Source organism: Pteropus alecto, unplaced genomic scaffold (genome assembly GCF_000325575.1).
Source record: "Pteropus alecto unplaced genomic scaffold, ASM32557v1 scaffold88, whole genome shotgun sequence".
Lineage (NCBI taxonomy): Eukaryota > Metazoa > Chordata > Mammalia > Chiroptera > Pteropodidae > Pteropus > Pteropus alecto.
Window position 1 is genome coordinate 16,880,915 of NW_006494611.1, and position 14,847 is coordinate 16,895,761.

General features: G+C 40.7%; 1 protein-coding gene and 1 pseudogene across 1 annotated transcript; both read right to left on the reverse strand.

The window, feature by feature from the left end:
* Positions 1-202: 202 nt before the first annotated feature.
* IFIT2 (interferon induced protein with tetratricopeptide repeats 2) lies at positions 203-7,256 on the reverse strand. Its single transcript, XM_006925966.3, has 2 exons — positions 6,953-7,256; positions 203-2,622 (listed from the first exon to the last, which is right to left on the reverse strand). Exons 1-2 carry the CDS (start codon positions 6,955-6,957, stop codon positions 1,221-1,223), a joined length of 1,407 nt encoding a protein of 468 aa, XP_006926028.2. The 5' UTR covers positions 6,958-7,256; the 3' UTR covers positions 203-1,220.
* A 5,308-nt stretch (positions 7,257-12,564) lies between these two features.
* LOC102879221 lies at positions 12,565-13,556 on the reverse strand (annotated as a pseudogene).
* Between the last annotated feature and the right edge of the window lie 1,291 nt (positions 13,557-14,847).

Consider the following 14,847-nt stretch of genomic DNA (forward strand, 5'->3'; position numbering starts at 1 on the left):
TCTATTCAGTATTTACCTAGAAAATCCCAATTGCCCAAAACATATCATTAATTTGGGGGTTCCATAACATTTTTCAGGGTTAAAAGAAGTTTTGTATAACCTAATCTACAACATTTCTAATGAGGGGAAAACCCTCCATTACTGATAACATTTCCCAAGACCTTTCACTAGGTTCTTAGCCACCAAATGATTCCCTGTTCTGCTGCTTTTCTATGATTTTGAACCTGGGCTCATCAAAACTTTTTTTTTTTTTTGAACAAAGCAAATCTTCATCCTACAAAGAAATTTTCCTAATAGTGGCTAAGAAGATAAAAATGTCTCCATATGATCACAATCCACAATTGGCAAACCAGCATTCCTCTCTTTCTCTTTTTTGCCTAGTCCGTCCCTATCCCTACTGGTGAGACATTTATCTTTTGCACAAGTTTTAAAGTAATGTATTATTTTGGTTTCTAGCATATTGTACAGAATCTTTTAAATTTTTCACAAGTTATATTACGATTATAGGGAGAGCAGAGTGGAGGCAAATTCTCCTCATGTCCCTCTTGAAACTCTTGAACTGTGATTGCCTGACCCCATTGCTTCTCTGAGATATGTCCTTTCTGGATTGGACGTATTCTTGGCTCTTTTTCAAACTATGTTTCCACTTCAGTTAATGGGACAATCGAACTCCTGTTGTGTAGGACATTCTAGATTGAGAATTATCTGGAGTGCAGGAGGAAAGAGGCAGACTGGGGAGTGGGGCGGGGTGGGGAGGCGTGACACCAGCCTTATCTAAGCTTTGGTCCCCCGGCCTTTGGATGGCCACAGCACTTTCCTGTGCAGGATCTCAAATGACTACAAGGATAGAAAAACTTAGCAAAAGTGAACCACGGTGTTACAGATGTGAGGCGTCTGGTTGCTTTGTGTAAACACAGAAACAAACCCATGGCATCGCCCCATAGAGGATGACTAAGATAATGTCACAAAGCAAATTGCTCCCAAGAAGTCTCTTGGAAAATAGCCCCTTTATCAAGCCACAGGACCTACCTCCCAATCTAGTCCCCCTCCTAGAACTCCCTGAGCAATTCACTTGGCCCAATGGAGTTCTTCCATAATCCTGATCCAGTACTGACTGTAGCCTATGCCATACCAGTTGTTAAATATTTTGAATACCAAATTGGTGGAAAGGTTTCAGTTCCCTTTCAGCAGTAGCCATATGGGCACCACATCCTGATTTCTCAGTCCTCAGGTAAAGATGCTGAAGGGACAAGATGTCCAGAGTCCAAACCCTTCTCAGAATTTTCATCTGCTGGTTGCCTTTTTTCATTCAGCTCCTGAAGAAACGCCAAGATATGCAAAGCCTCAGGATTTGCTCTATTTTTAGAAAGCCTGGTTTGGGCAATTCTTTGCAGTTTGTTCTTGATCTTTTCTTTCACCTTTGACTCCTTGTTTATTTTCACACCCTCTATAAAATGGTGGATGGCCTTGCCTTCACACTTCATTTGATACAGCTGAAAGTTGCCGTATCGCAGATAGAGCACTTGTCTGTCCACAGACGTGAGCTCTTTGCTGAATTCTTTTTGGAAGTAATACTCTGCTTCTTCATACTGACCTGCCTGTCTGTAGAGGCAGGCAAGATGGGAGCAGACATGGGCAAGATTTCTATTGAGCTCCTCAGCTCTCTTTAAATAATACACAGCTTGTTCTATTAGTTTCTGTAACTCTTCTCTTTTCTCATACATTTCATGTTCTCCCATTTTCTGACACTGGAAGACTTTTGCCCTATAGCATCCCCCAATATAGCAATGCAGGTAGGCGTTGTTTGGCATGCATTCTAGAGCCTTTTTAAGCAGTTTTATAGCTTTGTCTGGGTCATTTTTTTTTTGATACAGCATCGCCGCACCACGAAGCACATCTGTTGCACACGGGGCTTTCTCCAGAGCTTCTTCAACTAACCTCTCTCCTTCACCCTCCTCCCTCATCTTTTGAAGTTGCAGAGCCAGGAGGACTTTAACATACTGGTTGTCAGGATTCAGGCGAATGGCTTGCCTCAGAGCACGAATGGGATGCTGAGATGGTGGCCATGTATCCAGATAGTAGCTCGAGATTGCCAGTCCAGTAGCAAATTCTGGGTTTTTCGGGTTCTTTTCTAGACACTTCTCAAAACACACCTTTGCCCTCTCAGTGCGCTTTTCTCCACTCTTCAACCGTGACCACCCTTCCTCACAATCCATCTCAGGACTCTCAATTCTGTAGGGGCTGGAAAACTTTTTGCATACATGTTTCACCTTGTCTACATAAACCTGAGCTTCTGAGAGTCTGCCCATGTGATAGTAGACCCAGGCGTAGTTTCCCCAGGTGACCAGACTTCGGATTTCTGCTTGGTCAGCGTGCTCTCTCTGGATTAACTCTTCAGCTTGCTGTAAACTTTCCAGTGCTGCCTCACTTTGGCCTCTGTGGTGTTTTATGTAGGCCTGCAAGTTGTACATCGTAGCTTTGAATCCACTGTTCTGAAACTCAGTCTGGTTACACACTCTGTCTTCAAAATCATCCAAGGACTTTTCTCCCTCTAACAAGTTCCAGGTGAAATGGCATTTTAGTTGCCGTAGGCTGGTCTCCAAGGAGTTCTTTGTGGCCTCACTGTAGGGCAAAGCAGAAAGATGGACATTTGGAGACAGCACAGATTCACCGAGTAAGAAACAGGAGCATGGAGAATACAATTCTCCTCTGAAAGGGTGTGAAACCCAGTACAAAAGATCATACCGTTTGTTCCTTTTTTGTTCTTTCTACAGTTTGGAGAAAAATGTTAATTAAATGCGTAGGGAATTAGGGACAGGGTGACTGTGGGCAGCAGAGTTAGGGAGAGGACAGTGGGCAGGTCTCTGAACTTGAGACAGTTTTCCCTAAATTAAGGCAGTTTTGTTGCAGGAGGCGACACTCGACAGAGGAAATTTGGACTCTCAGACAACTTTGTTAGAGGAAGGAGAGTTTATTAGGCCGGTGGAGCGAACAAAGGCACAAGCTCCTTCCCGTTAGCTTTCTTACAGCTTATATACCTGGATAGTGTTCCATGCAAGGGGCGCATGATTTCTTTGTCTGAGGGTCTATGCGCACTTCCTGACTCAGGATGGGTGGGGGAGTTTCAGGTTGGGGCTGCAAGGAGGAAGGAAGTCCCAGACCATCAGTCCTATCTATTTATAGATCGTTAGGTGTGGCAAGAGTTTCCAGAAGGCCATTTAAAGATCTAAATGGTTAATCTACAACTGACCAAGTAGGTCATTTCTGCAAGTCTTTTCCTTTGCATTATTCGGATGCCTCCTCTCTCAGTTTGTCCTAGGCAGTGCTAGCCCTCTGCTTTCTTCTTGTGAGGGCCTCTGCAGAGGCAGCCAGATCTGTGGGAACTGTGGGATTTCAGTGGAGGTTTTCCATACTTTTAAAGTAAGGCTAGCATGGCATAGGGAATGCAGTCAGCAGTAATGTAATGGTGACGTGTAGAGCCAGAGGGAAGAGAGAGTAATCGTGGGATCATTTCATAAACTGTATACTTGAAACTAATCATAAAATAAAATAAAATGCTGAAATAAAAGAAGTAAGTTTACTTAATTACTTTGTTTCTGTTCTTCCTCCTACCTAATATTTACTTTTATATTTTGAAAATTTTACTTTATAATTTTTTCTTCTTTTAATGTTTTAATGCCATCCGGATTTTAATCTCTTTTTTATCCCTTTGATATTCAACACTATTTTATTGCCTATATTATTAATTCCTTAGTTGTTCTTAATTTTTAATCTTTATTACTTTCTATGTCCTCTCTAATTATTTGAGCTTTTTATATATCTTTAATTGATTTTTTTTTGTTTATCCAATCCTTTTTATCAAATTGATTTTGTTTTGTCCTTTTCATTATTTAGACGTTCTATATTCCTATTTTTTTGAACTTTTCCATTTCAACCATTTAAATTTTTTTCAACCATTTTAAATTTTTACTAATTTCCTCTACTTTTCTGTTATTCATTTTTTACCTTGATTACTATATATGTTGGCAATGTCTTAAACGTTTATTTTGGAATAAATATAATCACTCCTCCCCCTTAGATTGGTGACTTCTGTTCTTAACATGTCTCATTGTGTTGATTTATTAATAATTTTGCATTTGTTGCTTTAATTTTCTTTTGAAATTTTATTTGTGCTCTCCTGTAGTTTGCTTTCATAACACGTTTAGAAGGACAGCTCCAGGAGGAGGCTCACAAGACAGCTACCATCTTTTCTTATGGGAAATGCTCTTTTTCCCATAGGGTGTCCTTGCAACGCTTCTGGAAGGATTTTCCACTCCCCTTAATGTTGCACCTCAAACCAACCAATGACAAACAAACAAATAACAAACAAAACCAACCAGAAACAGCAAGTAGACAAATAAACAAAAACCCTATCTTGAATAACTTTGGAGGTGAATTGATTAACAATTTTTAATAGCCCCAAACTGTTTTTCTACAGTGCCTACATAGGAGTCTCTAAAATGTTGCCTTTTCTCACTTAAAAAAATGTTTATGGTATATATTAATTAGCCTTTTATCAAGAGCTGATCTTCTAAATATTATGGATTCTGACATTGGCAACCAACAGACAGATATCTGGGAGGTCATGTACTATGGCAAGGATCACTTTTGAAATATGCAAGATTATATTCTCCATTTTCTTCCTGTCCCCTACCTTTCACTTTTCATACCTTCCAATCCCCACTTTAATTGGACCATGGCTGGGTTCCCAAACTCAAGTGGAAGCTGGCAATGAAACTGAGGGAATAAAAGAGCCAGAGGCAGTTTTCATATGTCAAGAAGAGTGCTGTGCATGCTAGGGGTCTGATGGTGACTATATTCTGTAGTATATGCTGCAGAGGGAGTGACCCAGATGCACTTGGAGAAGACACAGAGTCTGGGTCCCCCAAGCTCCCCAGTGTCCTGTTCTAGTCCTCTTGGTATTGCTATAGTCCTCTGTGTCCGTCCTGTGAGTCATGACAGGAACTTTAAATCAGTTCCTGCTCATTTCTGTTATTTGAAACTTAACTATCCCAAGTAGAATAAACAAAAAAATACGAAGGAAAATAGATAGGAGTTTCCTCTCAGGGAAAGATCCATGTCCTTTCAAAGCCCCAGGCAGGTCTTAGTAAAGAACCAGGTTGTCTGAGCCTTTTGATGTCACATTTGGGGGAGGGGAGCAGCAAAGCCAGGGAGAGTGCCTGGCTGGTATCTGCATTGTAATAACAGCAGTCTCTTTTTGAAAATTCATGTCCAATCTGATCTATCGTCCTTCTCAGTGAGATTATAGGACTATTTCCTTAAGCGCAAGAGCTCTTTAGTTCCTTTCTCATTTCACAAAAGAATCAGTGGGTGAACACAGTTGAAAAGATCTTCAATGTATAAAACATAGTCAATTGTGAATTTGCAGGAGACATTTAATATATACACTTTAGTAAAATCCCTTTGATCAACCATTCAAAAGGCATTTAATTTCACTGAGTAACTACAGGTTTTTATTTCCATTGGTAACTCAGAATCTGATCCCAAATACTTGCTTCCTGGACTCAGACTTGTAAGACTTATGGTCCTGATGCCTCTACAATTTCTGTTTACATAACAATAACATTGTTTTTGCCCTGCTTCTGATTTGGATCAAGGCCGCAATGACACTTCACCAGGCTCAGAGCTAGTGCTGCCCTCAGTGTCTGAGAACAGTACCAGAACCACCGAGGAGCCTGTTGGAAATGCACATCATCCGCCCTCCACCCAGAACTACCAAAGCAGAATCCAGGGTCGGGGTCAGGGGTTAAGCCCAGGAATGTTACAGCAGCTCAAATCAAATTGGATAACCATTATCTTAGAGCACAGGGGCAATGTGTGGTGACAGTGCCTATAGCTAATCAACGAAAATTAGAAGAGAGACTTATGGGCCTGTATTATGGGAAAGATACTCGGAGAAGACCACGCTAAAATTCTAAGAAGTAGAAACAAACATTCTCAAGATTCTGAATTACTATAGAAACAGACATCTGGAAATACCTCAAATCTTTTTCCTCTTTCAGTCAGGATAACAGAAAACATATCTTTCAAGAGGAGAGATCAGAAACTTAGAGAAAGCAGGTCATGTTTTCTCTAGTAAGAGAGTGCTGCGGCTGCTGTCCCTGGATTCTGGAGCTCCCAGGGCTGAGGCGTAGGAATCCCCTCTGGTCACCCCATTCTCAGACTGAAGAAAACAGAGTGTTCTCTTCCTACCCAATGAGCTAACACTTCCTCCCCAGAGCAGTCTTACCCATCTGGGGTGTGAGAGAATTTGAGAGGTGGGGACTATTTTCTCTAAGCGCTCCTCTCCAAGCGCTTCATATTTCAGATAGAAGGACTCTAGCCAATCAACTATATTTTTGTTGAATAAATGAATACATTTTACCAGCCCTAATACAAAGTTGACATGAATTACGAGCACATGAAAAGTCAAGTCCACCTTAAGATGAAGTGAGGTTGCTACTCGGTACACTTTAAACAATTTCTGCTCAAAAGAGATCTCTTATTAAATAAGAATCATATTAAAAGCACCCCACTTAGTCTTTTCAAATAAGAAACAGAAGAGAGACAGTCTCCAGGAGCAATTTTTCCAGCTCCACCTTTAAATGAAGCTCCTGCCTGATTAACTCTCTCTTCTCTGCCCTCTTTCTTTCTGCCTCACTCCTCTCTGAACTCGGCTCTCAGCTTCCCCAGGGAGAAACACCCTTAGGAAGCTCGACTGTATGAGGAAGAAAATAACTTTGGAATAAAAAAGCCAGCATTGATATGACAAAAGTACAACCTGCAAAGGTTATACTCAAACACCAAAGCAAACAAAACAAGTCGGAAACTTGCCTTTTAGGAGCATGGTTGCTCAGGATTTGCATTTCACAAGATTGATTAGTTATTTTCAACAGGATCAGAGACTGCTTACCTCATGGTTGCCAAGCACGTCTCAGATCTCGGTTATTGTGCTCTTCAGAAATCTTCCTCCTCTGCCTCAAATAACTGAGAGAGACTTATATATGGAAGCACTGCCTGGTTCATTAGTCTTCCTTTTTGGCAACTGACTTTAGGAAAAAGAAAATGAAACTGGAAAATGAAATAGTCGGGCTCTTAGAGGAAATGAATCTTGAATAAGAGCCAAACCTTTAGGCCTTACTCTGCTTCTGTGCAGTGAGTCAGAAAAACTTCCTCTTGCTGAATTGTATGGATGTCCTCCATCAGCTGATATCAAGGGAGCCCATCCTAGCGAAGGATCCATTTACCAAGCACCCTGCCTTATTACTGCAATGGTAACCCATCCTCACCCTGCCCACTCTTATCACCAGTATGACTCACAAGCCACTGTAAGGAGCAGTTATGTGACCTGCACAGGGCAGGGATTTTTCTTCTGTTTCATTCACTGCTGTATCTCTAGTTCCTATAATAATACCTGGCACATGGCAGGCGTTCGAAAAGTAGCTGTTGGATGAATGAATACACGATTAGAACCATGGATTCTGATGATGTCAGTCTCTGGATTGGAAACCAAGATGCATTTACATGCTGTGACACTGTGGAAATTATTGAATGTCTTCGTGCTTTAGTTTCTTCTCCTGTGAAAAGGGGGTAACACTCTACCAAGGGAAACTGTCAGTGTTTGCCTTTTCCAGAGCTTTAGCTCTTCAGACATTTCATAATCCATCATGATCACTAACCTAAACCAAATAATTCCTAACATCTCCACTCATTCTTGGTTTCCCTGAGCTCCACGACATTTTAAATCCGTGTGGGTCACCTTGGCATTCAGCACTGGCTCATCATAATTGACAGTTGTAGTGGTTTGTTAGGATAGAACAGGTGTATTTTCTTTGCTTTTTCCTTATTCATACCCTTAATCACAGAGGGAGTACAATATACGTAGGCCCAAGGGGAAAAAAGGTACTATTGCCAGGTATCTTTGAGGACCAGATTTTACTCAGAGCATAAGTTAAACATATGTTCCAGTAAAACAGAGATTGCTGAGACAGGTTATTCAGCTTTGGAGAAGCTTTTTTTTTTTATCATGGAAGCTATGCCTCTTGACAATCCTCTACCCTTTTATTAGGATTCACGGCTAAGCCTATCCCAGTTGGAAATCTTTACTGTTAGGTCTCCATCAAGAGTTACAAGTGCTAATTCTATTTACAAGTTCTATTACATATTTATAGAAATGTATGCTAAATGTGCAAGAAATGCTGAAATAGGAAACTAGGAAACATGATAGGTTTTTGGAATTTGCATTTAAGAAAACTATTGGATAGAAATGTTTCAGTCTTAATAAAAGTACTGATTGGAGAGAAGTACAGAGAAAACACATAGTCACTGTGTTTTGAAATGCCTAGAGATGTTGATTCACTCTTCAGAGATTTGTGTGGCAAGTGCCTGTATATGATGCCATCACCTCAGGGGCCACTCAGATTATCTGGCAGCTGGAGTAGAGTGAGGTAAGAATACAGGATGTGGTTGCAAAATAGAAACCGAAAAGGAAAACCAACTCTCTCCTGGCTGTATTTTGAGAAAAATGAAACAGTGAAAGTTCTGATTACTCTGGTTACACATATTTATGTGTCTGTGTCCTAGTATAGGCCTAAGGCTGCCCTATCTCAGCCTAGACTAAGAGAGTTCTTGTTCGCTGTTCCCAGAATGAGGAAAGCCACCTTGAGGAGCTGCATCAGCTGCAAAGTGGTACAATGCATTAATTCTTACATGTCATAAACAACATCACCTAGGAAACTGCTAGAAATGCAAATTCTCAGGCTCCATCCTAGACTGAGTGAATGAATTTGCAGTCCTAGGAGTGGTCAGTGGTAAAGGGAAGGGGGGGCGGAGGGAGCGGGGAGAAAAGAAAAGAAAAAGAGAAAAACTAAGACTAGATAAGATTAGATAACTCATGTGTACTACATGCAATGGTGGCTATGGTGATCATAATAAACACTCCCAATTGGAAAAAAGGAACATGGAGACATCTCAGAGGTCACGCATCTGTAGATATGATGAAATTCCCTGGATAGGCATTTTGGAGACCTTCTATCTTGGCAATGGTGGAAGTTTCTTAGTTAGGTCCTGATTCTGCTCACCGACGGGAACTACCTCGCCACTGTTCTCCATATCCCTGGCTCCATCCTCTGGGAGATCCTTTTCTACATTCACTCTTTTAATCTCACCTTTTTTGACATGAGGTGGTCCCAGAGACTCTAATATTCGTATAGAACCTTTGTTGATAGTATTATTTAGGAGAGTATTTATTCAAAACATTAATGTCCTCAAAGAATATCTCAAATATTTGTCACTGTTTCATTTTGAGAAGCAACAGAGTTTTAAAAATAAATGATCACAGAAGCATTGGTAGGTAGAAGAGAGATAAAAAAGGCAACATAAAGGTACAAGGGAAGCAAAGGTAGTCAGAGGATATGTGGATTAAGTGTTCTCTGCATGTGTATGAATTTCTGATTTTTTTTTTAATTAGCTGTAGGACTATTTCCACCTCTCTCATCAGCTGCCTCACCAGGTCTCTGGAAGCAAAGCTTCTAGGGTACTTCACGGTTTCCAAGCAGACTCTGCACATTCGTTTAGACTCCTTCTGTACGTACTAAAGGGCTGCAGGCTGAGACCCCCCAAACTCTTGCAAAGCCAAGGAATACAGGAAAAGATTGCCCTTCTGTAGGGAGCTAAAGCTCCCAAAATTCAAAAGAGTGCATGGATTATTTCGGGAGGCCTGCTTGCATATAAAAGGGAAAAGGCTGGTTCTGAGGAATTCAGGAAGAAGATTAAGAATAGAAACAGGGAGTGTCGAAGGGAGTGTCAAAGGAAGTGTCGATTGTACCTTGATCTTCAGGATGTTATTTTAATTATGTTATCTTGGGATACACAAAGGAACAGATTATGTATAAAAAGGAGCATAAGAAATAAACTCGGAGAGACAGTTGTGAGATCTGTTCTCCCTCCTGCACCCTGTCTTCTCTTTTTTCTCAGTCCCCGCTCCCCCATTCAGGTACCTGGTTTGACTTGGCTGGTTTCCGACACCCTTCAACATCAGGGAAGGTAAAGCATCATCGTGAAATTAAAAACCCTGTCCCTGACTTCCTAGAGTTTCTAACCTGATTGCAAGATTAAACTTTTACACATCTAATAACAGAGATGAAAGCCTTTCAAAACTGCAAAGCACATAAAATGGAAGAAGCTGTTATTGAGAAATGAGGAAACTGAAGAGTGTGTGTTGTCAACAGAAGCACAATATTGTAGTGTGAACTGGTAAAAGATGTGTGCCTTTCATTGTGGTACACTTTCACATATCACATTACTTGACATCTAGTGGGCTCCCAAGAAGTTTGTTGCACAACAAGTAAATTCCCTAGCAGATGGAGGAGAATGGTTAGAGCAAACTTCCAGGAGGCATTGAAATTTTGAAAAATCAGTTTTTATAGTTACAATTACAGTTCAGCAAAAAGAGTTGCAGAATATTGTGAATGTTTGGGGGGTGAGTGAGTGGTGGTGGTGGTAGTAGAGGTTAAGGCATGGGGAAAGACCTGGAAATAGAGACTAGTAGATTATGTACAGTTCCTGGTTTAGAGGCTCCTCTAGGGGGAGTATGTCCTTCCTCAAATATTCTGTGCATACTTGTGACATGCTTTTTTTTTCCTTTCTCTCTCTTGCTCTTCCTTGCTTCCTTTGAACAGCATTAGCATTCCATACACACTCTTCTGCACTTTTATTTTTTTTATTTTTAAATATATCTCAGAGATAGTGTTCTATATTTTAACACTTAAAACTGCCTTTTTTCCTTACAATAGCTACATTTTACATGGAATATAAAAATTGAATTAATAAGTCACCTAATGGACATTTTTTTTCAGTCCTTTGTTATTATAAACAAAGCTTTGTGAATATCCATGTGCGCGTCTTTGCACGTATACGCAAACGCAGCATACATTAATTACAGTGGAATTTCTACGGCAGCGATTCATGTATACTAATAATAATCAACCCCTTCCCTCCATCTGTGCAATGTATAATCTCAACAGCAATGCATGGTAGAGGCTGTTTCCCCAAATCCTTCTTCCTACACACTCAGAAAAGGTGTTTTCTTTGTGGACCTGAAACAGTCTTCCTTATAGTGTTTGTTTGCTCTTAATGGGAGTGACATCAGCTCTCATTTCATATGTTTAAAAGCCATTTCCATTTCTTGTCTGTTCCTGATATTTGCCCATTTTTCCATCGAGTTTATTTTTCATTATTAATGAACAGGAACTATTTTATTGTTAAAGAATTTAGTCTTTACTCAGTAATATGTTGAAATAGTACTTTTAAGTTTGTCATTTATCTTCGGACTTTCTGAATGTATCTCTTCTATACAGTATATGTTTTTAATGTAGTTGAATTCATTAATATTTTATGCTTTTTGTGTCTTGTTTCATATGTACAACTTCTAGACCCCACATTCAAAAAAGTTCTCTAGAGATTTATTGCAGTACTTCTATGATTTCCATTTTTTAAACATTTAAAGCTTTGATTTACATGGGATTCATTTTGTAGTTTAAGGAACACGAAAAGAGGAACAATGGTCAGTGGTATTCTATTCACTCAGCAAATACTGAGTGTCTGTTGTATGCCAGGCCATGGGAAAGGCACTGGGGGAGAGCTGGGAAATCTGGATCATGCAAACTGAGAAACCAGAATCATGTAGTCCCAAAGCAAGTGCTTTCCCAAAGGAGCTTTTGCTCAAAATATCTGTATGACAGAGCAAAAGTGATTCTGAGTTTCCAGATCTGGATGAGAGAATTTTCAGAACCTGGGAAAAAAGAGCAAAATGAAAAGCCCAGCCATTAGGCTCAGCTCCTCCGAGAGAGTTGTAGCTTCTCTGTCTCCCCATTTCTCCCCTTTGTGACCACCAAACCGGCCCTCCTACCGCTCTCTCCTGCTCTCCCTCTCCTCTCTCTGAAACTCAGAAACCTGGTTAGAGACTCTCTCTAGAGCTTTCTGCTCTTCTGGGTGGCGGGTACCTCCTGCACCCTCTACCATTTCCTTATTGTCCTTCTTAGCCAGGAAGGCAGAGGGGACACATCTCCCAGCGTCTGTGACTGGATTGTCCAACAGGCATTCCAGTCTTTTCTCAGAGTTGTCAGCTGTTGGCTGCCCTTTTCTATTCAATTCACGAATGAATCTGGAGAGTTGCCAACCCACAGCGTCTGAGGTGTTTTCAGAGTGTCGTTTATTGGCAATTCTTCTTAGGCTTCTGATCAGTTGTTCTTTCTCAGTCAATGTCCCATTGATATTCAAGCCCTCCAGGTAATGGTGGATGGCAGTGTTAATGCACAGTCTTTGGTACTGCTGAAAGTTGCCGTACTGTAGATAGAGTGCATATCTCTCTGCAGGGGTGAGATCATTTCTGAATCCTTTCTGGAAGTAATACTCTGCCTCATCGTACTGACCTGTTATAGCATAGAGCAGGCAAGGTCGGAGCAGGAAGTTAATTTTCAACTCAATAACTTTCTTAAAATGATTCACAGCATTTTTCATCATTTCTTATACTTCTTCTTCACCTTCATTAGTTGAACACTTTCTTGACCTCTGTATTTGTCTGACTTTTGCTGTGTAGCAGCATCCATTCTGGAGATGTTGGTAGACATTGTTTGGTACTGATTCTAAAGCCTTTTTAAGTAATTCTATAACTGTCCAGAGTACCTTTATTTCGGAAATATTTAGATGCACTGCAGAGTAACTCCGTGGGATGAGGCGTTTTCTTCAAGGCTTCTTCCACTAGCTTGTCTCCTTCTGCTTCATTTAGAAGAGTCAGAGCCAAGAGAACATTAATATACTGGTTATCAGGGTTCAGCTGGATGGCCCACATCAGAAGGCGAATGGTGGTCTCTGTTGGTGCTTTGTCATCCAGACAATATGGTGTGATCACCAATCCAAGGGAGAATTCTGGGTTGCTGGGTTTCTTTTCCACAGCCTTCTCAAAACACTCCTTAGCCTGTTCAAAATACTTTTCTTCCCGTTTTAAAAGTGCCCACCCTTCTTCACAGTCAATTTCAGGGCACTTGATTCTGTAGGAACTTGCAAACCTCTGCACAGATTTCCCACCTTGTCGATGTAAGCCTGTGCTTCCGGAAGCCTGCCCATGTGGTAGTAGACTCAGGCATAGTTTCCCCAGGTGACTAGACTTCTTATTTTGCCTTGGCGGGCCTTCCTGTGTGGGATAAACTCCTCTGCTTGCTGCAAGTATTTCAGAGCTGCCTCGTTCTGACCTCTGAGGTGCTTAACATAGGCGAACAGATTGTACATAATGGCTTTGAATTCTGTGTTTAGAAACTCCTTCTGATCACGCACCCTGTCTTCTAAATTCTCTAAAGAACTTTCTTCATCATATAAATTCCAGGTGAAGTGACATTTCAGTTGTGTGCTAAGATATTTTCCAAGGACTGTTTGGTGATTTCGCTATAGAGGAAGAAAAGTGAGCACTTGGGGATGGGAGCAAGCAGATGTACGAAGTAACAGGTTTGGAACATAGCCATTTGACCATTTCTGAATAGCAGTTAAACATACAGATGTAAAGATGAGCAACTTTACAGTCCTTCAGCCACGCTCAAAGACTACTAACGTAAGCCACGAGTCTTGTGGCCTCTTTTGCATGCTGTTTCAAGTTGCCTAGGAGGAAGTAGTGTGAGAATATTACCCGATGGATCAGACACGGGGGAAGGATAAGTCCTTGTACTAATAGGGAAAGCTGGCACTCATGCTGAACGATTCTGGCTAATAATGAGCTCAGCAGTCCTGGTCAGGCCAACCTATGTACAAGTGACCATTTCTTTCTATCCAGATTAGATTAATTCTTAGATTTGACTGAACAGTTAGTTCTTCCCACCAATCTTTCTAAATGTATGCATATAAGTTAGGGGGCAAAAGGGGGAGAGAGTATGAGAATGGGGAACAACCACATGTCCACACAGAGTCAGGAAGAGGGGAAGGGAAAGAGGGAGAGAAGCATTTGCTTTTGGCAAGTGACTGTCCCCTAAGGGAGCTGACATCCCTAAGGGAGTAAAGAAGAACAGCTCACAAATTCACTCTACACCCAAATAATGATTTTGATTTTTAATATTATATTTGAGGTAATGTCTACTGAGCACTTATCACATGCCAGGCACTGTTCTAGGGGCTTTACATGTATTAACTCACGTAATCCTCAAAACAACCCTATGTGGCAGGAGCTATTATTATCATCCCCAATTTGCAGATGGAGCATTAAGTAACTTGTTCTAGGTCATATAAACTGTCAGAGGTAGAATTTGAACCCAGATAGTGTAGCTTCAAAAGTAACACTCTTAACTACTAGTCTAAATCTATAGATAGCAGCTATATAAATATAATTCACTTGTTAAACAAGTACTTGAAATGCACACACAGATGAATGTGTGTATATGTACATAAACATATCCGCAAATGTTTATTGAACGAATAAATAAATTTATGAATCTATCTATATCTCTATCATTCCCTTGTTCAGTAGATATTGGGTCAGGTGCCATTTTATATACTAGAGATATAGCAATGAAGGACACAGACAGGCTCTTACTATCTCTCAACTCACATTCCAGTGGGAAAAGACTGCAATAAACTACAAATCCAGGACCATACAAGAAAATATCCTTGTATGACACTGTCCAGGCATGATTACTGCTATCCTGATAAAATTAAAGTCGAAAGTCTTGGTCAGAGGCTGCCTGAGTATGTGATTGGGGGTGGAAGGTGGGCTAGAGTTACTTTAGGTAGAGTAGTTTGAAAAAAGACTCTCTGATGAGGAAACAT